This window comes from Dipodomys merriami, unplaced genomic scaffold (genome assembly GCF_024711535.1).
Source record: "Dipodomys merriami isolate MVZ:Mamm:240054 unplaced genomic scaffold, mDipMer1.0.p SCAF_525, whole genome shotgun sequence".
Taxonomy (NCBI): Eukaryota; Metazoa; Chordata; class Mammalia; order Rodentia; family Heteromyidae; genus Dipodomys; species Dipodomys merriami.
Window position 1 is genome coordinate 663507 of NW_027206097.1, and position 21674 is coordinate 685180.

Below are 21674 nucleotides of genomic sequence, written 5' to 3' on the forward strand. Positions count from 1 at the left end.
CTTGGCTGTGAGAGGATGGTCTGACTGTGAGAAAATGGTCTGACTGTGAGAGGAGGTCTGACTGTGAGAGGGAGGTCTGACTGTGAGAGGGAGGTCTGACTGAGAGGGTGGTCTGACTGAGAGAGGGTGGTCTGACTGAGAGAAAATGGTCTGACTGTGAGAGGAGGTCTGACTGTGAGAGGGAGGTCTGACTGTGAGAAAATGGTCTGACTGTGAGAGGGAGGTCTGACTGTGAGAGGGTGGTCTGACTGTGAGAGGAGGTCTGACTGTGAGAGGGTGGTCTGACAGAGGGTGGTCTGACTGTGAGAGGTGGTCTGACTGTGAGAGGGTGGTCTGACAGAGGGTGGTCTGACAGAGGGTGGTCTGACTGTGAGAGGTGGTCTGACTGTGAGAGGGTGGTCTGACAGAGGGTGGTCTGACTGTGAGAGGTGGTCTGACTGAGAAAATGGTCTGACTGTGAGAGGAGGTCTGACTGAGAGGAGGTCTGACTGTGAGAGGGTGGTCTGACTGTGAGAGGGTGGTCTGACTGTGAGAGGGAGGTCTGACAGAGGGTGGTCTGACTGTGAGAGGAGGTCTGACTGTGAGAGGAGGTCTGACTGTGAGAGGAGGTCTGACTGTGAGAGGAGGTCTGACTGTGAGAGGAGGTCTGACTGTGAGAGGAGGTCTGACTGTGAGAGGAGGTCTGACTGTGAGAGGAGGTCTGACTGTGAGTGGGTGGTCTGACGGTGAGAGGGAGGTCTGACTGTGAGAGAGTGGTCTGACTGTGAGTGGGTGGTCTGACGGTGAGAGGGAGGTCTGACTGTGAGAGAGTGGTCTGACTGTGAGAGGGTTGTCTGACTGTGAGAGGGAGGTCTGACTGTGAGAGGGTGGTCTGACTGTGAGAGGAGGTCTGACTGAGAGGAGGTCTGACTGTGAGAGGAGGTCTGACTGTGAGAGGAGGTCTGACTGTGAGAGGAGGTCTGACTGTGAGAGGAGGTCTGACTGTGAGAGGGTGGTCTGACTGTGAGAGGAGGTCTGACTGTGAGAGGAGGTCTGACTGAGAGGAGGTCTGACTGAGAGGAGGTCTGACTGTGAGAGGGTGGTGGTCTGATGTGAGGGAGCCTGACGGAGGAAGTGTTCTGACTGAAGAAGCTCTCCTACTGATGGGTCATTTCTGCAGTCCTCCTGGACTGGTTGTAGCTACAATGTTTTGGGAGGGAGGGAGGGAGGGGAGAAGCGGGTGCCTTTAGGAGGCCCACTTCCAATACCCTTATTCCATCTGGTCTGTTAGTGATTGGAACCGGTTACGTGCCTCTTCCATTTTCTGTTGGAGAGCGACCTAAGGCCCTTTGGCTGTTGTCTGCTGTGGATCTGCGCTGGTGGCCGACACAGCTGGATGACGCGTGTGTGTTCTTGTCTCCTTGCCTTGCAGGCTGCCTGCTGTGCCCTGGGAGACCATGAAACGAGGCCGCCTTCCCAGCAGCAGTGAGGACTCCGACGACAATGGCAGTGAGTCCTGCTTTGTTGTTCTCAGCCGGCCCGGCTGGGGCCAGCGTAACACTTGACTTCTTCATTCGTACTTTCAGAGGCCGAGGCCCTTTGCATGTCAGTGTGAGGCTGCAGGTGTGTGTGCAGAGCTCCCTGCCAGGGACTGCAGACAAGTCCCCAGGGTCACCATGGTGTCTGCGTTCCCTGTGCATGGAACTAACTTGTGCTTCACAGGTGCTTCAAGCCAGGTCATGACTGATAGGCTCGGCTGGGTCCACGGGGAGATGGGGGGCTGCTGGTGACGCCAAGTGTGTGAAGTGGGTGCTGCATAGTCTTGATACCGGTGTGGTCTGTGTCTCAGCAGTCTGGTCACCTCGTGTCTTCACAGCACAGCTGGAGTGAGCTGGCTTGTGTTGGTGGATGTCACACTGTCGATGAAGGCCCACCTGGGTTCAGTGGCCGCCATGCGGTATTGGCAGACGTCACGTGGCATCCGCCGATGCCATGTGGTATTGATGGATGCCACACGGTATTGGTGGATGTGACGTGGTGTCGGTGGGCATCACGGTGTTGGTGACCACCACATGGCGTTGGTGACCATCATATGGTATTGGTGGACATCACGTGGGGCCAGTGGACCCACATAGTACAGGTGGACGCCAAGGGGATGGTGAACTGACACGCTCAGATTCCTGAGCTTCTCATACAGCGGATGGAGATTTTGTGCCTGGCACAGTGCTGGAGCGTGCAGTTGTGCTCTTGTGTGGGGGGAGGGGCCTGGGGAATTGCAGCTCGGCCAGGTAGGAGCAGCTGTGATTGAGGCCATGAGGACAGTTTCTCAGCTGTCCTTTGATGTGTTAGGGACATATCGACAGACTGAAGAGGAAACTTGACGAAGAGATGAAGGTTTTTAATTTCAGTTGCTTTAGTCTCTTAAGTTATCGGCAGATTAAACGCTGTAGAGTAGCACGATGTCTGTGGTAAGTGTCTCTCCTGACAGCTGCGGGAACCATGGAAGGGTCGGGAGGAATTCTGGCTGGCACTTTGGGAAGGTGTTAGAGCAGTGGCAGGTGTGTGCAGGAAGCTGACCAGCCTAACCCTGAGGAGAACAGGGAGCCTGCACTGTTGTTAGAGTAGAGGGAGGGAGGGAGGCAGGGGAGGGAGCAGGCCCCGACGGGGTCTGACCGCACGCACCAGTGGGCTGATGTCAGGGCTTGTTTCCTCCAGCGTTCACTGTATTGGACGTTGGACGCCACAGGCACAGGCACAGCGGGCTGGGGGGGGGCGGGTGTTCTCCACCTCGGATGGCAGTTTCCTGACTCATCAGCTAAGGGCTCAGTAAATGCTTGCTGCTTGTTCAAGTGCACAGTTTAGTCCTCCAGAAATGCTTAGAAAAAGTCGTGCCTTTAGGTTTAGAATTAATCCTGAGATGGCTTTGTGAATGCCCACAGCAGGGGCTGAGCGTCCTGTGTGCAGACGTTGTGTATGTGTGTACATGGACACATCCGTTTGTCATCATTGATGGGAGTGTGCGCACTGTGTTTGCTCTCATTTCCTCCGAGCAAGACTGGAGCTAGAGATTCTTCTGGAATGTTCTCTCAAACAGGAGCCTTTCTCTTTCTGGGCAGCATTTATTAGAATAGCGTGTTCTAATCTGGTACAAGTAACAAACTGAACTTTAAGATTCCACTTAATTTTTAGTGAATTTGGACGTGGAAGCCATGTGCAGCAGGTATGCAGCCCAGCCCCTCCCAGCCTCAGCCCAGGGTGGAGCCTGCAGGCCTCAGCCAGGCCAGGGTGTCAAACGAGTACCCCAGATAACCCGTGGGTGGACTCAAGGAGGTGCAGCTCCAAGGCCCGAGTGCTGGCCGGCTGGTGTCCCCTCCGCCTGCACCCTCCCCGCAGCCCCTCCCAGTGGGCTGCGCCCCTTCCCCCCAGCAGCTGGTTTTGACTGGAGCCACCTTTTGAGGTTCCTGCTCCAAGAACAGTCACACACGAGGTGCTAGGAGTTGAGGCTTCACACAGCCCTACAAGACCAAGTGCTTCCTGTAGAAATGCATTTCTAGTCTGGTGTGGTAGCTCACACCTGTAAAACCAGCACTCAGGAGGCCGAGTTTGAGCCCGGCAAAGAGCTTCACACTCAACTTCAGAACAAACCAGTCTCCTCATCTCTGCGCAGAACTCTGGCCGGAAAGGAAGGAGAAGAGAATGTCTGTGTCACATCTCAAAGGCGTGACTCCTGAAAACAAGTTTTTGGGGCCAGGCCATTTTCTTCCTCATACCTTGTTGCCGGCCTCTCTGAGGACTCTGGGTCCGGGGTTTGTGAACATTTCTAGGGTGCCAGGGGTTTGTCCTGGGGGCGTTAAAGCCCAGTTGTGCTCTGGTCCTTTGCTGGTTGTGGAAGTGGGTGGGGCACAGGCCTTGTGTGGCGGTCCGGGGAAGGCTGGGAGGGCTGTGGCAGAGGGTGCCATCTTGGGCTCGGGGAGCACGTCCGTCCTCCACAGATTGCTCTTCTGTGGCTCTTGGGACTTGTGATGGAGGGATGGTGGTGTGTCCTTGGTGGCAGGCCCCAGTTTACTTAATCTGCTGAGCTTCTTGGGCCAGTTCTCGGCACCCAATAGTGAGCTGGACCAGGAGGTCAGGTGGGCTGGAGTGGAGAGCGAGGGCAGGTGTCGGGCGGCTCCTGTTCAGACAGCGGCCAACCCAGGCGCTTTGTCTTAATAGCAGCAGTGCTTTCTGTGGCTGAGAGCTGACGCGGGCCGCTTCCTCGCAGCGCCGCGGCTGGCAGGCCTGTGTGTCCGCTCTGTGACGTGTACGGCACCCTGCGGCAGGTGGGGTGTGTGGTGGCGTGAGTGTGGGTTCAGAGCCCACTCTGTTGGGGGGCTTCTTCCACACAGCTGTGAGGTGTGAGGTGTGTGCGTTCTCCTGACCTAGGTCCTAATATCTCCAAGGGGCTGTGGTGATGTCTGAACTACAGGACGAGAGGGCGGAGTTCGGAGTGTTGGACTTGCGTAACTGCAGTTCCCAAGGGGTCTGGCCCAGTGGAGCTGGGATAGTCAGAACGAGACTAGCAGGTTGTCAGTGTGGGATTGCTCCTGAGCAGTGCACATGCCCCGTGTTGGAAGCCACAGAAGCCTGCTTCTAGCTTGGACTTCGGCAGTAATCTTACCTTGCGAGTGGCAATAAGATGCGTTAGACACTATTGTCGATGTTTAGGACTGCCAGCATCTCTCCTGAGAGCAAAAGGAAGCAGTTTCCCTCGTATATTCTTATCATTGGTACTAACATATCAGCATCACAGAGACAAGTGCAGTGCCAGCCAAACCTGACCGTAGCGCAGAACTAGAGGTGGTCTTAGCACACAGCTGGGCACAGACCTAGCCTACGTCAAGATGTCATCTTTGCACACACTACATACAGTCTTGGCACACAACCAGGTACAGTCTTAACACACATTAGATGCCTGATGCTTTACCACAGCGTAAATCAGTCTCTCAGACCAGAGTATTTCTAATTAACAATATGAAAATTGTTATTTTTACTGTTACACTCTGACTATGATAAGGACACACCACGTTGGGTGTTTCTTTGAAACAGGGTCTTTATAATAAAGCCCAGGGTGGCCTCCAACTTGGGCTTCTGCTTTTTAGCCTCCTAGGTACCAGTGATTTCTGTTTGGGGGTTGAGGGTGACCTAGACAGACGGCGCTGGAGTTGTGAGGACAAACGGCTGTAGTGGCTCTGGGCCTTTCTGTGGTGGGAACGCGTTCCAGGAGCAGGCCTCGGGCCCTCCTCCCCCTGTCTTTGAGGTAGAACGCCAGGATGCTCCTGGCGCCTGCCATTGCCATCCCTTGGCTCACAGGGACGGATCTCCTAAAAGCAAGACTACCTGACTCTCCCCGATGCCACTGTTAAAATTTTGTCTGCTCTTGAAAAATGCATTTATTGGGAATTGTCTGTGGAAGAACAATTAATTGGCTGTACCCGGTCCCACATTCTGTGGCTCATGCCAGTCACTCTTACAATAGCAGTGTGAGTCGGGAGGAAGACAGCGCCCAGCCTGCCGCTGACCCAGGACGCTGGCCAGCTGCTCTGAGCCCTGTCTCCTGTCTGTTCCTCCCTGGGTTTGCGGCCATGCGTAGGTTTTATATAAACCACTGGTGCATTGCGAGACCGAGTTTTCTTTGACTGTATGGTTAGTGCCTGTCTCCGTGGTGGTAGGCTTCTGTCGCTTTATGGAGGGATGGTTGACACACAGCAGCTGTGGGTGTCCAGTGTGGCTGGAGTGAAGCTGTGCGGCCCTTGGTCTGGAGAGTGGGTGTGGCACTGAAGCTGTGTGCACCCCCAGCGGGGCGTGTTTCTCGGCCCTTTGGGACTTAATTCTGGAAGGCAGAATGGTGGGTTGGGATGGTAGAGGTCAGTGACGGTTGGGAGCTCGGCAGTAGTCTTGCACCCGTGGTTATGTGGCTGCTGAGGAGCAGCAAGCCGTGGTGGGTGGAGAGAAGGGAATTGGAAGTTCAGTCGATAGCTGGACCGTCCAGGGGAGAGCTGGGAGCGCTCACGGGTAGGTCCAGTGTGTGAGAACTGCGCAGGTTTTTGTCTAGCTAACGGTTGATGTCTGCTGTGGAGGCCAGCGTAGACGGCAGGGGGGGATGGAGGACTAACAGACTTCCTGGGTGTGCTGGGTACAGACACCACGGGTTACAGGTGCACAGAAGAGAAGGGCCGGAGGGGAACTTTCAGGACAGAGGCCTGCCTCCAAGACCAGCTGGGTGGCCCTCAGTGCCAGCCTTCCTGGCACTCCAGAGGCTGGACCCACCGGGAGAGTCTGTTGGAGGCACGGGGCATCCTGGGGAGGGGAGAAGGCACACTCATGAGAAGCTAGAAGGGGCAATGATTATTTTTGTTGTTGTTGTTGGTCATGGGGCTTGAACTCTGGGCCTGGGTGCTGTCCCTCTGCTCTTCAGTGCTCTACCACTTCAGCCAAGCACTTTTGAGTGGTTCATTGGAGATAAGTATCCCACAGACTTTCCTGCCCGGCCTGGCTTTGAACTTTGATCTTCAGATCTCAGTCTCCTGAGTAGCTAGGATGACAGGTGTGAGCCACCAGTGCCTGGCACAATTATTGTTTTAAACTCACGTGAAAGGGGTTCTTTTTTGTTTTTGGTAAGGCCTTTGGGTGATGTTAGCGTTAGAAAGCTTACTGGGACTGGGCAAGAGGTGTTCATCTGTCCGTGAGGAGTGTGCCCAGCAGTTCCGCTGCCTGCGCGGTCTCCCTGTCTGTAGGCGGGAGCTTGGGGAGCCTCAGGGTCTGCGCAGGGCCGCGCGGGCCCGCTGTCGTCATCTGGAGCTGGGATGCTCATGCCTGTGCCGAGCCGCGGCTGGAAGAGGCGGGGATGAGCGCTGCGCTTGGGGTGTGGACCCTCCCAGCCTTCCATGGAGCCCATTTTGACCTTTGTTTCCGTAGGCCTGTCCACTACTTGGTCCCAGAATTCTCGATCCCAGCACAGGAGAAGCTCCTGCTCCAAACACGAGGATCGCAAGCCTTCCGAGGTACCTAGTGGTCGCACGTGTCCTGTGTGTGTGTGTGTCCGTGTGTGTGTCGTGTTGCGTGTGCATGTCGTATCCGCATGTTGCGTGTGCCAGTGCCACAAGCGCACGCACACACGTGTGTGCACGTCAGGTGTACTACGCGTGTGTCGCGTGTCATGTGTGTCACGCGTGTGCACACACGTGCCCGCTGCCGGCAAGTACAGCCTGTGGGTGTCTGTAGGGCGGGGGTCTCGTAGGGGTCAGTGGTGATACTTAGGGACTCAGGTGTGGTTTCTGTCTGTCACGCGGTGTGCCACAAGTGTCAGCTGTTCTTGTTAGCTGGTCCCTCTCGCCGGCTCCCAGCCCCTCCCCTGGCCAGAAGGTGAGCAGGCCGGCGGCTGGGCAGTGGCTCCCAGCCTCAAGTTTCAGCCATGAGTTTGTGGCCTGTCTGGCCACAGACCAGTGCAGTCCTGGGAGTTGGTCTTGGGTTTCTTGCTTCAGGCTTTCCCTGCTCTTCCCTAGTTTGTTTCTCATCCCCCCTCTCCGGCGTGGCCGGCATTTTGTTGTCAGTCTTGCTATCCGAGCTTGTTTTCCATTCACCTCTCACGCCGCTCAGCTGGCTGTGGTTGGTGATTCTCTCTGTGCCTTGTTCGGCTCCAAGCACTCACTTCAGAGTGGTTTGTTTGCCACCGTTTCTCAGCGGGCAGCCTGGGAGGGAGCTCACTCCAGGCCGACTCTGGCCTTGTGCTGCTTCTGGTGGAGCGATGCCCTGCCTTACGACAGCACTGCGCAGGAGGGCCTTCCCCGGCGCCAGCCAGGCAGGGGTGTGGGCTGAGGGCCTTCCCCGGCGCCAGCCAGGCAGGGGTGTGGGCTGAGGGCCTTCCCCGGCGCCAGCCAGGCAGGGGTGTGGGCTGAGGGCCTTCCTCGGGCACAGGGCAGGGCAGGGGTGTGGGGTGAGGGCCTTCCTCGGGCACAGGGCAGGGCAGGGGTGTGGGCTGAGGGCCTTCCTCGGGCACAGGCCAGGGCAGGGGTGTGGGCTGAGGGCCTTCCTCAGGCACAGGGCAGGGCAGGGGTGTGGGCTGAGGGCCTGCCTCGGGCACAGGCCAGGGCAGGGGTGTGGGCTGAGGGCCTTCCTCGGGCACAGGCCAGGGCAGGGGTGTGGGCTGAGGGCCTTCCTCGGGCACAGGGCAAGGCAGGGGTGTGGGCTGAGGGCCTGCCTCGGGCACAGGCCAGGGCAGGGGTGTGGGCTGAGGGCCTGCCTCGGGCACAGGCCAGGGCAGGGGTGTGGGCTGAGGGCCTTCCTCGGGCACAGGGCAAGGCAGGGGTGTGGGCTGAGGGCCTTCCTCGGGCACAGGCCAGGGCAGGGGTGTCAGCCCAGCAGTGCCTGGCCCAGAGCAGTGAGCTGGCTGTGAAGCTAGCCCCTGAGCAGTGTGTGTGTGCTTAGGGCACGGAGGCTGCCCCCAGAGGCCTTCACCTGAGACTGGGGCGGGGGCGGAGGTGTGGGTGACTCAGAGGGCGGCGACCAGGCCTTTCGTGCACTTGACCTGTGGGGCCTGCTCTGCTTCTGTGGATCTGTGCAGCTCCTTTCGTTCCTGTACCCAGGATGCCTTTCTGATCATCATACTTGGTGATTTCGGTGACCGTGCTGTGCTGCCGTGTCCTGATACAGTGGGGTCCCTGCAGGCTGGGTGCCTTTCTGGAGCTCAGACTATGTCCTGCCGTAGTGCAGTGCTGCTTTGAGCCTAGTGTAGCTGAGGCATCTCTGCTGGAGGAGATCAGAGCCCCGCCCAGTCGGTAGGGATGGTGCCTGTGCTCACATGGCTCATCTTGTCCTCCCAGTTTGGTTTGGTTTCTTCTTTGGAGTCGGTTTGTGTGGACTTTGCTCTGTGTAGGCCTGTGGGGCCCCGTGGGGTGAAGGATGCTGGGCTGTGCTAGGTTCAGGGCTCAGTCTCTGGGTGGTTCTGTGGAAGAACTGGGAGTGAGGATGGCAATACGGTTCCGGAAGGACGGCCAGAGAGGGGAGGGCCTGTGCTCGCACACTGATTGTAGAAGCCACCACCAGTGTGTGAGGCTCTGTCGGCAGCAGGCACGAAACGTGGATGGTAGACAGGTGCCAGGTGTGGTCTGCTGAGCAGTGTGAGGGTGCGCCCTGTCCTGTGTACCCAGAGGACTGCCTTCAGACACCAGACACACTTGGGGCTGGGCTGACACCCAGGTCAGGCCTCCTTAGGTAGCTTAAGACGTGAGTGGCCGAGAAGAAGGTGTGGGAGGAAACCAGCAGTTAGTTCCAGCCAGCAGCTCAGGTTGGCTTTGTGACTTGGCTGCCGCTAGAGGCCGCTGTGGTCCTGGGAGGTGATGAGGAGTTGGAGAGGGGCATTGTGGGGCATCATTGGCCAGGTGGGGATATGTCCCCTCATCCAGCAGCAAGGGACTGTGCCAGAAGAGCTGCAGTGCGTGCATGCACACGTGCTTACGTGCACACACATGTGTACACGCACGCGCGCACACACACACACTTGCCTTCCCCAGTCCTTTCTGGGCAGGTATCTGAGAGGCCTAGTGTTGGCCCTACCTCCGCAGCACGGTGAAGCGGGGTTCCTCTCCCTTGCCCTCAGCCCCACCACCCAAGGCAGCACTCACCGTGAGGACGGCCCTGTAGGCCAGGCTTTGTCTGTGGTCGGTGCAGGTTTGTGTCTGACAGAAGTTAGGCGTTTCTCCGAGACCCTTCCCGGTGTGTGGAGGCTGGGCGTGCGCTGCCTGTGCAGAGGGAGCAGGGCTGGCCTTCTGGCCTGGGTGAGGGAACTGCTCCTTCTGTGCGGCATGTGGCAGCTCCAACTGCTGTGCCCGAGATAAAGCGTCGGCGTGCCCCTTTCCCTCCTTCAGGTGTTTAGAACAGACCTGATCACCGCCATGAAGCTGCATGACTCGTACCAGCTCAACCCGGATGAGTACTACGTGCTAGCCGACCCATGGAGACAGGAGTGGGAGAAGGGAGTCCAGGTGCCCGTGAGCCCAGGGACCATCCCTCAGCCTGTGGCCAGGTAGCGCCCTCCCTGCCCTGCCGGGGCTCCGTCCTGCACCAGGCACAAGGGAGGCTGGTCAGAGCCCTGCACAGGGCAGGATTAGGAGGAGTCGCTGGGGGGGGGGGGCAGGGAGGGGGGAGCCCCAGGACAGCCTGGGGAGTGACTGGAACGCAGAGGAGTCCGGCCTGGACGCGTTGTAGATGATGCTGCAGGAGCAGACCCGTCTGGCTAGGGCTCCAGAGGAGGAACTTGTGAGATACTGCCCTTTCTAGCTGTCAGGCACACTCTCCAGACCCACTGAGAAGTCACTCCTCTGTCGGTGGGCGGGCCCCGGGCTCAGGTGATTCCCTGGGCCGTGCTGTGTGTCCTGGCGTCTCTGCCCTGCCGGGTGGCTGCTCTGCTGCAGGCTGGCCCATGGCCGGCATGGAGAAGAGGCCTCGCTCTCCGGCTTCCCCGCTCCATCGCTGAGGGGCCGGGCCACTGCCTGGACGTGGGCTCCTATTTCCATTGGAGGCCTTTGTTTTTCATCTAGTTAGGGTTTCCACTGACACTGGGGCTGTGTGTGAACCTGGGAGAGGACCTGAGGGAGGAGGAGGAGGAGGAGGAGGACGAAGCTGCAGCTGGGTTTTCTGATGCACTTGTTGAGTGCCCTGTGTTGTGTTTGTTAATCAGGGTCCTGTCTGAAGAGACGCCCCTCATGTTCATTAGGCCGAAGAAGCACATGGTCTCCGCAGGCTCGGAGCCTCCAGCCCTGGGCTATGCTGACATCCGGACGCTGGCTGACAGTGTGTGCCGGTACGATCTCAACGATACCGATGCCGCGTGGCTGGAGCTGACCAATGAAGAGTTCAAGGAGATGGGTAAGGCTCGGCAGGGGCGGCTGTTGGGCACGCACGTGGGCAGGAGCGTACGCCAGCCTCGGAGTGCACTCTGGCGGCTCCTCACACTGTGGTGTGAGGAGGCACTGCGGCGTCTTCCCTGGCGCCCCGTGTCAGGCGCGCTCCTTGACCTGCTGCTGTGCCGCCAGGCTCCAGCACCACCTCGTGGTCGCCTGCCACCTGTGTCCTTCCATCGCGCTCCTCACTGCGGGCAGTGGCCACGGGAGCCTCCTGTCTGTGGGCCTCTGTGGTGCCGTCTCCACGTGCGCCCAGCCTGCTGCTCAGGGCCCCTGAGGGCCGCCACCGCCAGGCCGGGAGGGCACGTCTGGCCATGCAGGGGTTGTGCCGTGGTCTGGAGTAGGTAGCCACAGGGCTTGCACTCTCGTCTGGCTGTGTGGAAGCTCACCTGCCGCTGGCCCGGCCGTGGACCGCTGCCCCTTCTGGCTGTCCTCACCAAGGAGATTGCTTCCCCTCAGCCTTTGCTTTCGGTGTTTGCAGCCAGACCTTGCCTTGCGAGTGGCCTCTCCCTGTCTCACTGGAGGATGGTACTGCCGGCTGGTGGCTCCGGGGCCCAGCCACGCCCTCGCCAGCCGCCTAGCTCCCTTGGTGCTCAGGCCTGTGCTGCCTGGGAATTCGGGGGCTCTGCAGGCCTGGAAGCAGGGCGGCAGTCCTGTGTGCTGAACATTCATTACAGGGCGGACTGGGGGCCAGCGCCTCCAGCCAGAGGAGGGGACTGCGAGGAAATGTGGGGCTCGGGCAGTGGGGCTCATCTCACCTGTGTTCTCTACGTTTCTGAAAGTGTGAGAAGTTAATTTGATAGTTTTAGAATTTATGGTAAGTGCAACCTGCAGTCATTTCCTTTGCTGTTTCTGCAGGATTTGTATCCTTGAGTGGTTTTTTAACCAGCTTTTTAACTGCACAAATATTTTCATTGTAAGGAGTTTAGAGAATGTGCAAATAGAAGATGGGCCTGCCCCCTGCCCTAGCCAAGACCATGGCTCTTGCAGAAGTGTGGTTTACAACTGCACTGTCTGCCACTCTGCACTCTCCCGTGTTTGTCTTCCATGTATCCGAATAACTGTGCATTCTTGTGGGTGGAACTCAGAGGAGAGGCTGGCCAGGAAGTCTGCTTCCAGGGCACAGTGGTAAAGGAGAATTCCAAAACAAATAGTCAAACCCCATAATACGTTGTGGTCACAGTTTTGAAACTTAACATGTTAGCTGTTAGGGGCAGTTAAGTATAATGAAACGGCTTATTTCACAGTCTGGGTATTTGATATTCTTGTTCCTTGTGAGATTTATGTATGCTTTCCCGTGTGCAGCCAGAACGGGAACGGTTTCGTGAGAGACTTCCCCGTGGAAGGCTTTCACAGACGGCGTTGTGCTTTCCTTATCGGTTCTGAATTGTTGAGGCGCACCAATAGGGCTTACTGGCATGGATCTTTCCCTTCAGGAATGCCTGAGCTAGATGAGTTCACCATGGAGCGGGTCCTGGAGGAGTTTGAGCAGCGATGCTACGACAACATGAACCATGCCATCGAGACGGAGGAAGGGCTGGGGATTGAATACGACGAAGACGTGGTCTGTGATGTCTGCCAGTCCCCCGACGGCGAGGACGGCAACGAGATGGTGTTCTGTGACAAGTGCAACATCTGTGTGCACCAGGTAGGGGCGGCCGGGCGCGGGGCCCGGGTGGGCTGGGGGTGCGCGGGGAGCAGGGCTCCACCTCCTATCACAGAAGGCTGGTCTAGTTCGGAACACCAGAGAGGGCTAGCTGCTTCCTTAGTGTCCACGTTCAACAGACTGTGTGGCTTTCGTTAAGCAACTGGAGTTGGATTTTTGTCGAAGAGGGAGGTTTGAGAACAGGGCTGTAGGGCAGACCCTCTCATTGGCCAGAAAACCTCCCCCCAGCACCACTTCCTTTGCCTTTCCGCTCCAGTGTCCCAGGTGGCTTCTTGTCCGTGGAGCCCACCTTCTCCTGTCAGTCCCATGGACCCATGGTCCATCCTGTCCTCAGAGTCCATGGTCCATCCTGTCCTCAGAGTCCATCGTCCATCCTGTCAGTCCTCAGAGCCCATCGTCCATCCTGTCAGTCCTCAGAGCCCATGGTCCATCCTGTCAGTCCTCAGAGCCCATGGTCCGTCCTGTCCTCAGAGCCCATGGTCCATCCTGTCAGTCCTCAGAGCCCATGGTCCATCCTGTCAGTCCTCAGAGCCCATGGTCCATCCTGTCCTCAGAGCCCATGGTCCGTCCTGTCCTCAGAGCCCATGGTCCATCCTGTCCTCAGAGCCCATGGTCCATCCTGTCAGTCCTCAGAGCCCATGGTCCATCCTGTGCTCAGAGCCCATGGTCCATCCTGTCAGTCCTCAGAGCCCATGGTCCATCCTGTCCTCAGAGCCCATGGTCCATCCTGTCCTCAGAGCCCATGGTCCATCCTGTCCTCAGAGTCCATGGTCCATCCTGTCAGTCCTCAGAGCCCATGGTCCATCCTGTGCTCAGAGCCCATGGTCCATCCTGTCAGTCCTCAGAGCCCATGGTCCATCCTGTCAGTCCTCAGAGCCCATGGTCCATCCTGTCCTCAGAGCCCATGGTCCATCCTGTCAGTCCTCAGAGCCCATGGTCCATCCTGTCAGTCCTCAGAGCCCATGGTCCATCCCCTCAGTCCTCAGAGCCCGTGGTCCGTCCCCTCAGTCCTCAGTGCACCGGGCTGGCTGCTGGCTGCCTTGTGTGTGGTGGCTGCGGGGTCTGTGGTTCGCCCACTCCGGTGTTCCTGTATTAGCATCAGCCGGATTTCAGGGCTTTGCTGGGGTACATCCCCATCTCACGTCAGTGTCTTCCATTTTCAGGGACTGTAGATAAGGTCGTGTTAGGCTTCTGCTTAGCTTTTGGGGGGCAGAACATAGGAATATATAGAGCAGAGGAGAGCCGCCTCTCTCTCCTCCCTCTCCCTGCCGTCTTTCCTACAGCACTGAGGTTTGAATTCGGGACTTGGTCTACACTGTGTCGTGTAGATCCCAGCCCCCTTGCTTGCTTTGGGTATTTTTGGAGAGGGCCTCAGGCCTTTTCTCCCGGAGCTGCCTTGGACCGTGGTCTCTACCTCTGTCTCCCTCAGAACCGAGATCCTGGCCAGGAGCCCTGGTGCTCTGGCTTGTTTGTTCAGATAGGCCCTCACACACCTTAGTCTAGGCTGGCCTGGAATGCTGGCGCAGATGGGTGGGATGCGGGGTGCAGAGGCAGTCTGGAAGCTTCCCGTGGATCTGTCGGGCTGAGGTTCAGACAGATTGGGTGACGTCACCGAGGAGGCTCAAGCCTGGCCCCCATTTGCCGCCACGGCTCAGCAGTCTGTGGTCTTGTTCTGCATGTCTTGAGAAGCTCGTCCGTTTGCGTGTCCTTGGGCAGTGAATTCCTCGGATGTCAGCCGTGATCATGGGCCTGGTGGCCACCATTGCCGCTTTTGGCTGATGGTACTTGTAACCTGTGGAGGACTTTCCACACTTCCTTTACTTGTCTGCTTGGAAACTTAAGAACTCTGTTCTAGAAACTTGTCATTGACATCAAGGCTAGTGGGCTCAGTTTCAGATGCTCTTTCTCTGATCTCTGTGTTTAGTATATTTTTCTCTTCTGACCTCTTCTTGGTTTGTCTTTAAGCCATACTTACTAGCTTAGACCTGCTTCTCACTGTGCTTTTACCCCGTCAGAACCGTCAGTGTTGTTAGCCCCAGGTCTGTCTGTGCACCTGTTCTGGGCCCTGACGTAGCGAGGCGGTTGAGCAGCTTTGCGTGCGGGTCCCGTGGCGTCTGTGGGGTCGGTGTTGTTAAGACGCCGTCTGAGGAGGTAGCACTTCATTTTTATCAGTTTGGCTTTTAAAGCTCTCTGGGCCTCTGGTACCGTTGGGGTAACTTACTCAAATTTGCCTTTTTACTCCTTGAGCCGTCATGATTACATGAGCTGTGAAGCCTTGATTTCTGCAGTGTGCTATCTCGGGTGGCTTCGCCATCTTGTGCAGGCTTTGTTTTAAATATTCTCCTTGGGTCTTGTTCTTCCGCGTCTGTTTGCTCCTCACGTGGCTTCTGTGTCGGCCACTCTCTCGCTGCCCTGTGTGTGGCCGTGCGTTGCTGCCCTGTGCTCCCCGCTTTCTGTGAGGCGAGGGTAGGTGTCCCCGTGCGGCCCTGCCGCGTTGGAGAGCCTGGCGTAGGTACAGGCCTGTGTGGCTGTCCCTCAGGGGTCTGCACAGCGCATCATGTCTCAGCCCAGAAGCCTTTTGCCTTTGCTGGGGTCGCAGCCCAGGGTTGGGATCTCAGCGTTGGTGGGACTCTGTGTGCATTCGGAGAGGAAATGTGTTTCTCTTTGTCTCCTTTGCCTTGTGCTGTGGCTTTGTCCAGGCCTGCTATGGAATCCTCAAGGTGCCAGAGGGCAGTTGGCTGTGCCGGACCTGCGCCCTGGGTGTGGAGCCGAAATGTCTGCTGTGTCCCAAGAAGGGGGGCGCCATGAAGCCCACCCGCAGCGGAACCAAGTGGGTCCATGTCAGCTGCGCCCTGTGGATCCCAGAGGTACGTGACTCCCGCACACCCTCCCGGACGGGGCAGGGCGCGCGGCCTGACCGCCCGGGATCCTTCCCAGTCGCTGCCGGCTTGGCGTCCGCCGTGTTGTCCAGGGGTGGGGACGTGGGAACTGTGTTAGGGTCAGGTTTCTCCCTCCGCACAGGGCCGGCCTGGCCTGGGGGTCCTTCCCCGACGGTGCCACACACTGGGCCACACTTCTGCAGGTCGTAGTTGAAAACTCTGACTCAGCCGCAACCTTTTTAACTGCGGGGTTTGTTTTGTCTATTTCCTGTCCCACACCTTGACTAATTTAATTGGCCGTGCCACTCTGAGAAGATCATGTGTGGCTCAGACTGCCTGGCGTTGCAGAGGGCAGGCGGTGCGGGATCCTGTGTTTGCGGTCAGCCCGTCTGCTGGGTTTGGGGGATGGAAGGCAGAGATGATGTTTTATCTCGCCTGTGGGATTTCTTCTTTGCATCATTCTTCTTTTCATTCTGGTGGAATGAGCTAGTTTGTTTATGGGAAATGGATAAGAAATGGCTTTTGTACTTGCTCACTCCAAACTGAGAGTCTGTGTAGGCATTTTAAGGTGATTTTCGTCCTGACCAAACTGTTACTGGTTCAGAGGAAGCCTGCACTATCCACATGCCAGGTCTTTGCCGCCACATTCTTCAGTGGGAAGGGACAGGGTAGCCGTCGGCAGGAGCCGGCCAGGCAAGGGTGTGTGTGAGCCAGGGCAAGCGCCCAGGGCAGCCCTCAGAGTGACAGGTCTTGAACTCTAGGGCGTCGCGTTCTGCTGCTGATGGCTGGGTGTTCGCCCTTGCTGTTGGCCTGCAGGTGAGCATTGGCAGCCCGGAGAAGATGGAGCCCATCACCAAGGTGTCTCACATCCCCAGCAGCCGCTGGGCACTGGTGTGCAGTCTCTGCAACGAGAAGTTTGGGGCCTCCATTCAGGTAAGCTGCTCAGCAGGTTTGGCCGCCGGGCCGTTGCTGTTCCAGGACGGGAGGGCGCATGGGGCCGGCCCAGGTACCTGGGGCTAGCTGATGGTCCAATGTCCCTGGACCCAGAGCTGTTACCTGGAAGTTCCTTGCTTTCTGTTCTGTCCCAGGCCTCCTGCTAGGCCCGGAACACAGCTGCTGTCCCCGGGCAGACATGAAGACCTGGGTGTGCAGGTTGCTCTAGGAAGAGGTGGCCTGCTCTGAACACAGCCTAGACATTGGATTTTTTTTTTTCCTGGTCCTGGAGTCTGAATTCAGGGCCTGGGCGCTGTCCTGAACTTCTTTGTGCTAAAGGCTGGCACTCTACCACTTAGCCACAGAACTACTTCTGGCTTTTTCTGAGTAGTTTTGTTTTTTGTTTTTTGGGTCTGGTCGTGGGGCCTGAACTCTGGGCCTGGGCGCTGTCCCTCAGCTCTTCAGCTCAAGGCTAGCGCTCTACCACTTGAGCCACAGCGCCACTTCCGGCTTTTTTCCTTTTTGCTTATGTGGTGCTAGGGAATCGAACCCAGGGCCTCGTGCATGCAAGGCAAGCGCTCTACCACTGAGCCACCTTCCCAGCCCTGAGTAGTTTTTTGATATGAGTTCTCTTGGACTTTTCCTGCCCAGGCTGGCTTTGAACTGCAATCCTCAGATTCAGCCTCCTGAGTAGTGAGGATTACAGGCGTGAGCACCAGCGCCTGTACGTTTGATTTATGGCACTTGCTTACCTACAAGTAAGTGTGTCAGATGCGCAGATGCAGGCAGGCATGACAGTCCTGAGTCCAGTGAAGGGAGAAAGCACAGCGTGCTGTTTCCTCTTGTCATCTGATGGCATCCGTGCGTTGCTTTCTGGGCCTTGCGTCCTAAGGTCTGGATGGCCGTGGTCTGAGAGGCGTCTCTGGCTGGCACGGGCTCTGGAGCAGAGGTGCTCTCTGGGCTGTGTCTCCCCAGGCGACACGGTGCTCAGCACGGACAGCGCCTGTGTGTGGTCCTGATTCCCCACGGTGCCAAGCCACGTGTGTCACCTGCCCCTCCTCCCCTGCTTGCCGTCAAGCGCACCACCCCTCGAGCCAGGCCCCTTGTTTCCATTCACGACTTTGTGGTCAGGGTCCCAGCTTGCGCCTGTGCTGGCCTCCATGGGTCCTGCTCGGCTTTCTGCGGTTAGGGTCACGGGGGCGCCGCCACACCAGCTTCTTTCAGTGGTTGAGCTTTGGGCCAGCCCCAGACCATGATCCTCCTGACCTCAGCCTCCCAGGTAGCAAGGGTTAGAGGCGTGAGCCACCGTGTCCAGTTTTCTCTCTCTACCTCCCTCCTCCCTCTCCTTTTTCCTCCTTCCTAACAACCCTAGAGATTCCACTTATTGTAACTGCCATCTCCTGGTGTTTGAGGGTCTGAAACCTTTGCAGAAATATCCAGAGGCTCGGGGACTTGGGTGTCAGGAGAATTACCAGTACCTCCGCCTGAGCGTGGGTTGGGCAACGGAGAATGGAAGAGAGAGTTCAGACACTGTGTTTACTTGGGGACAAGCCACCACCCTCTGGTGAGCTGGCGGCAGGCGGGGAGCCGCTTCTCCTCTGAGGGCTCTGGCCACCGATTGACTTACGTTCCTGATGGACTCACTTTCCAGAACATGTGCTTGAAGGAGGGATGGGAGGAGCACTGATGACATTCTGTGTCTTCCTAGAGTCGTTTTGTCAGTTCCTGTCTGCACGTCTGCGGCTGGGGGGCTGTGCTTCCATCTGTCTGCTGAACAGGAAAGCCCAGGGGCCACCAGTGCAGGGCTGCTGTAGCCCCTTTCTCTTGATGGTTAGCACACTTGCATTAGTGCAGCTCAAAGCCGGGCACAGATGGGCTCCAGCTAGCGCCAGCTTCCACTCCTGTGGCTGCGGCTGTGCTGAGCAGGGCCTGGGCAGGTGTGTCAGTGTGTGCTGAGCGGGGCCTGGGCAGGTGTGTCAGTGTGTGCTGAGCGGGGCCTGGGCAGGTGTGTCAGTGTGTGCTGAGCGGGGCCTGGGCAGGTGTGTCAGTGTGTGCTGAGCGGGGCCTGGGCAGGTGTGTCAGTGTGTGCTGAGCGGGGCCTGGGCAGGTGTGTCAGTGTGTGCTGAGCGGGGCCTGGGCAGGTGTGTCAGTGTGTGCTGAGCGGGGCCTGGGCAGGTGAGTGTGTTCTGCCAGCGATGTTGCCTCACCCGCTTGAAGCTGTTGTTAGTTATGGGTTGCACAGCAGGTATTTCTCCAGTTTCTATGGGCTGAGTGCTAAAAGCAGAATGAAGGGATAGGTTTTCAGTGTCTCTGACACAGAAGGATAGGGGCAGGCAGTGTCCTGTGTCCCACGGCTCTGGGTTTGGGGTGCTGAGTGGGCTCCCTCTCTGCAGCCTTCCTGGGCTAGGTGCTTGTGCTCACCCGTGTTGGGTGGGTCTTCCTGGGCTAGGTGCTTGTGCTCACCCGTGTTGGGTGGGTCTTCCTGGGCTAGGTGCTTGTGCTCACCTGTGTCGGGTGGGTCTTTCTGGGCTAGGTGCTTGTGCTCACCCGCGTTGGGTCGGCCTCCTCCTGAGGCCGAGGGGCACGGAAGCCGAGTCACCTCATGCTGGCTGGGCAGGGCAGCTGCACTGGGGCACCTGGCAGCCCTGCCCAGGCAGAGGGGAGGCGCTAGGCGCACAGCTCCCTGAGCCCGGGCTGACTCCCGGGCTGGCTCCCGGGCTGGCTCCCCGTGGCTGACTCCCGGGCTGGCTCCCGGGCTGGCTCCCCGTGGCTGGCTCCCGGGCTGGCTCCCCGTGGCTGGCTCCCCGTGGCTGACTCCCGGGCTGGCTCCCGGGCTGGCTCCCCGTGGCTGACTCCCGGGCTGGCTCCCCGTGGCTGGCTCCCGGGCTGGCTCCCGGGCTGGCTCCCCGTGGCTGACTCCCGGGCTGGCTCCCGGGCTGACTCCCGGGCTGGCTCCCCGTGGCTGGCTCCCGGGCTGGCTCCCGGGCTGGCTCCCCGTGGCGGGCCGATGCCGTCTCTGCCCTGGCCTCCCTGGCCCCAGTGCCCCCGCCTCCTCCTCACCCCTGGGGCTGTGTCCTCTCTCCCTCTCCCTCCCTCCATGCCACTCCCTCCTCCCCCTCCCTCTCCCTCTCGCTGCCGCTCTTCCCTCTCTGCCTCTCCCTTCTGAACTGTCTCTATACTAACATGCACTGTATAAAGCGTCCTTCCACACAATGTACTTCTGATCAACTTCACTCCATTACTTTCCCGTTGTCCCCCCTTTTCAACAAACAGGCTGGGATGTTGCTTTTGTGGTGAGGATGGGTTTCTTTGAGCCCTGCCACCCTTTCCCTGTGAGGGAGGGAATGTTTGCCATCCTCAGCCACGGTCCCTGGGGCCACCCGTGTTCATGGCCCGTGAGGACCCCTGGCTGGCACGTACCTGTCTGTAGAAGATGCTTGAGGTTTGTCATAAAACCCAAAGCCAAAACGTACTAAGTACAAGGCGATGTGGAGCATGCTGAGCCCCCGGCCGGCTGTCAGCTCTGGGTGTGAAGGCGGCCAGGCGGGCGTGACGATCCTCAGGGCCATCTGCAAAAACGCCGGCCTGGAGACGTGGCTCAAGTGCAGAGTGCCAGCTCAGCGAGCAAGCTGAGCAGGCATGAGGTCCTGCCTGAACTCAGGGCCTGGGCGCTGTCCCTCAGCTCTTCAGCTCGGGAATCGAACCCAGGGCCTCATGCATGCAAGGCAAGCACTCTACCACTGAGCCACCTTCCCAGCCCCAGGTCCTGAGTTTATACTTGAGTTGTTTTAAGCTACTGGTGGTTTTTGTGGTTAGGAAGCCTCCACATGCAGAGTTCCCTTTTCTCCAGGCTCTGCTTCACTGAAAGCCTGCCGGGTTCACTTTGCTGCCACTGTGCATGTGCATGCATGGGTGCCAGAGTGTGATGTGTGATGGTGTGACGTGCGTGCACGCGTGGTGTCAGGTGTGACGTAGCATGTGATGGTGTGACGTGCACATGCGTGGTGTCAGGTGTGATGTGAGGTGCGTGCACATGCGTGGTGTCAGGTGTGACGTGCGTGCGCATGTGTGGTGTCAGGTGTGACGTAGCGTGTGATGGTGTGACGTGCATGCGTGTGCATGCGTGGTGTCAGGTGTGACGTAGTATGTGATAGTATGACGTGCGTGCACATGCGTGGTGTCAGGTGTGACGTAGTATGTGATAGTATGACGTACGTGCACATGCATGGTGTCAGGTGTGACATAGCGTGTGATGGTGTGACGTGCACATGCGTGGTGTCAGGTGTGACGTAGCATGTGATGGTGTGACGTGCACATGCATGGTGTCAGGTGTGACGTAGCGTGTGATGGTGTGACGTGCGTGCACATGCGTGGTGTCAGGTGTGACGTAGTGTGTGATGGTGTGACGTGCGTGTGCATGCGTGGTGTCAGGTGTGACATAGCGTGTGATGGTGTGACGTGCACATGCGTGGTGTCAGGTGTGACGTAGCGTGTGATGGTGTGACGTGCACATGCGTGGTGTCAGGTGTGACGTAGCGTGTGATGGTGTGACGTGCACATGCGTGGTGTCAGGTGTGACGTAGCGTGTGACGGTGTGACGTGCGTGCGTGCGCATGCGTGGTGTCAGGTGTGATGTGTGCCTGGGGGGTACCCCGGGGTGTGCCCTGTGTGTGTGTATGTGTGTGCCTTTGCTGTGGTCGCTCCGTAAGTCTCTCCTCTGCACGCTCTCCGCAGTGCTCGGTGAAGAACTGTCGCACGGCCTTCCACGTCACCTGCGCCTTTGACCGCGGCCTGGACATGAAGACCATCCTGGCAGACAATGATGAGGTCAAGTTCAAGTCCTACTGCCCGAAGCACAGCTCGCACCGGAAGCCCGAGGAGAGCCTCGGGGAGGGGCCCGCGGAGAACGGGGCTCCCGAGCGCTCTCCCCGGAGCCCCCTGGAGGCCCTCGCCGGCCCTGGGCAGCAGCGTGACGAAGCCCACCGCACCAGCGTCCGCAAGCAGAAGCTGCAGCAGCTGGAGGACGAGTTCTACACCTTCGTCAACCTGCTGGACGTGGCCAGGGCCCTGCGGCTGCCGGAGGCGGTGGTGGATTTCCTGTACCAGTACTGGAAGCTGAAGAGGAAGGTCAATTTCAACAAGCCCCTCATCACCCCAAAGAAAGACGAGGAGGACAATCTGGCCAAGCGCGAGCAGGACGTCTTGTTTAGGAGGCTGCAGCTGTTCACGCACCTGCGGCAGGACCTGGAGCGGGTAATGATCGACTCCGACACCCTGTAG

At 58.3% G+C, this 21674-nt stretch overlaps 1 protein-coding gene across 5 annotated transcripts in view; it reads left to right on the plus strand.

Annotated features, from left to right (window-relative positions):
- Positions 1-21674, plus strand: part of LOC138811416 (protein Jade-1) — a 114537-nt gene that overhangs the window by 83058 nt on the left and 9805 nt on the right. For 4 of the 5 annotated variants that reach the window (XM_069999166.1, XM_069999169.1, XM_069999167.1 and 1 more), the window contains exons 2-9: positions 1412-1488; positions 6934-7019; positions 9882-10039; positions 10694-10881; positions 12353-12564; positions 15282-15449; positions 16278-16394; positions 21129-21647. In XM_069999166.1, coding sequence (XP_069855267.1) covers positions 1412-1488; positions 6934-7019; positions 9882-10039; positions 10694-10881; positions 12353-12564; positions 15282-15449; positions 16278-16394; positions 21129-21647 — 1525 coding nt within the window. Of the gene's footprint in view, positions 1-1161; positions 1173-1411; positions 1489-6933; positions 7020-9881; positions 10040-10693; positions 10882-12352; positions 12565-15281; positions 15450-16277; positions 16395-21128; positions 21648-21674 lie in introns of those variants that run through there. The other variant, XM_069999170.1, reaches the window with a different exon arrangement.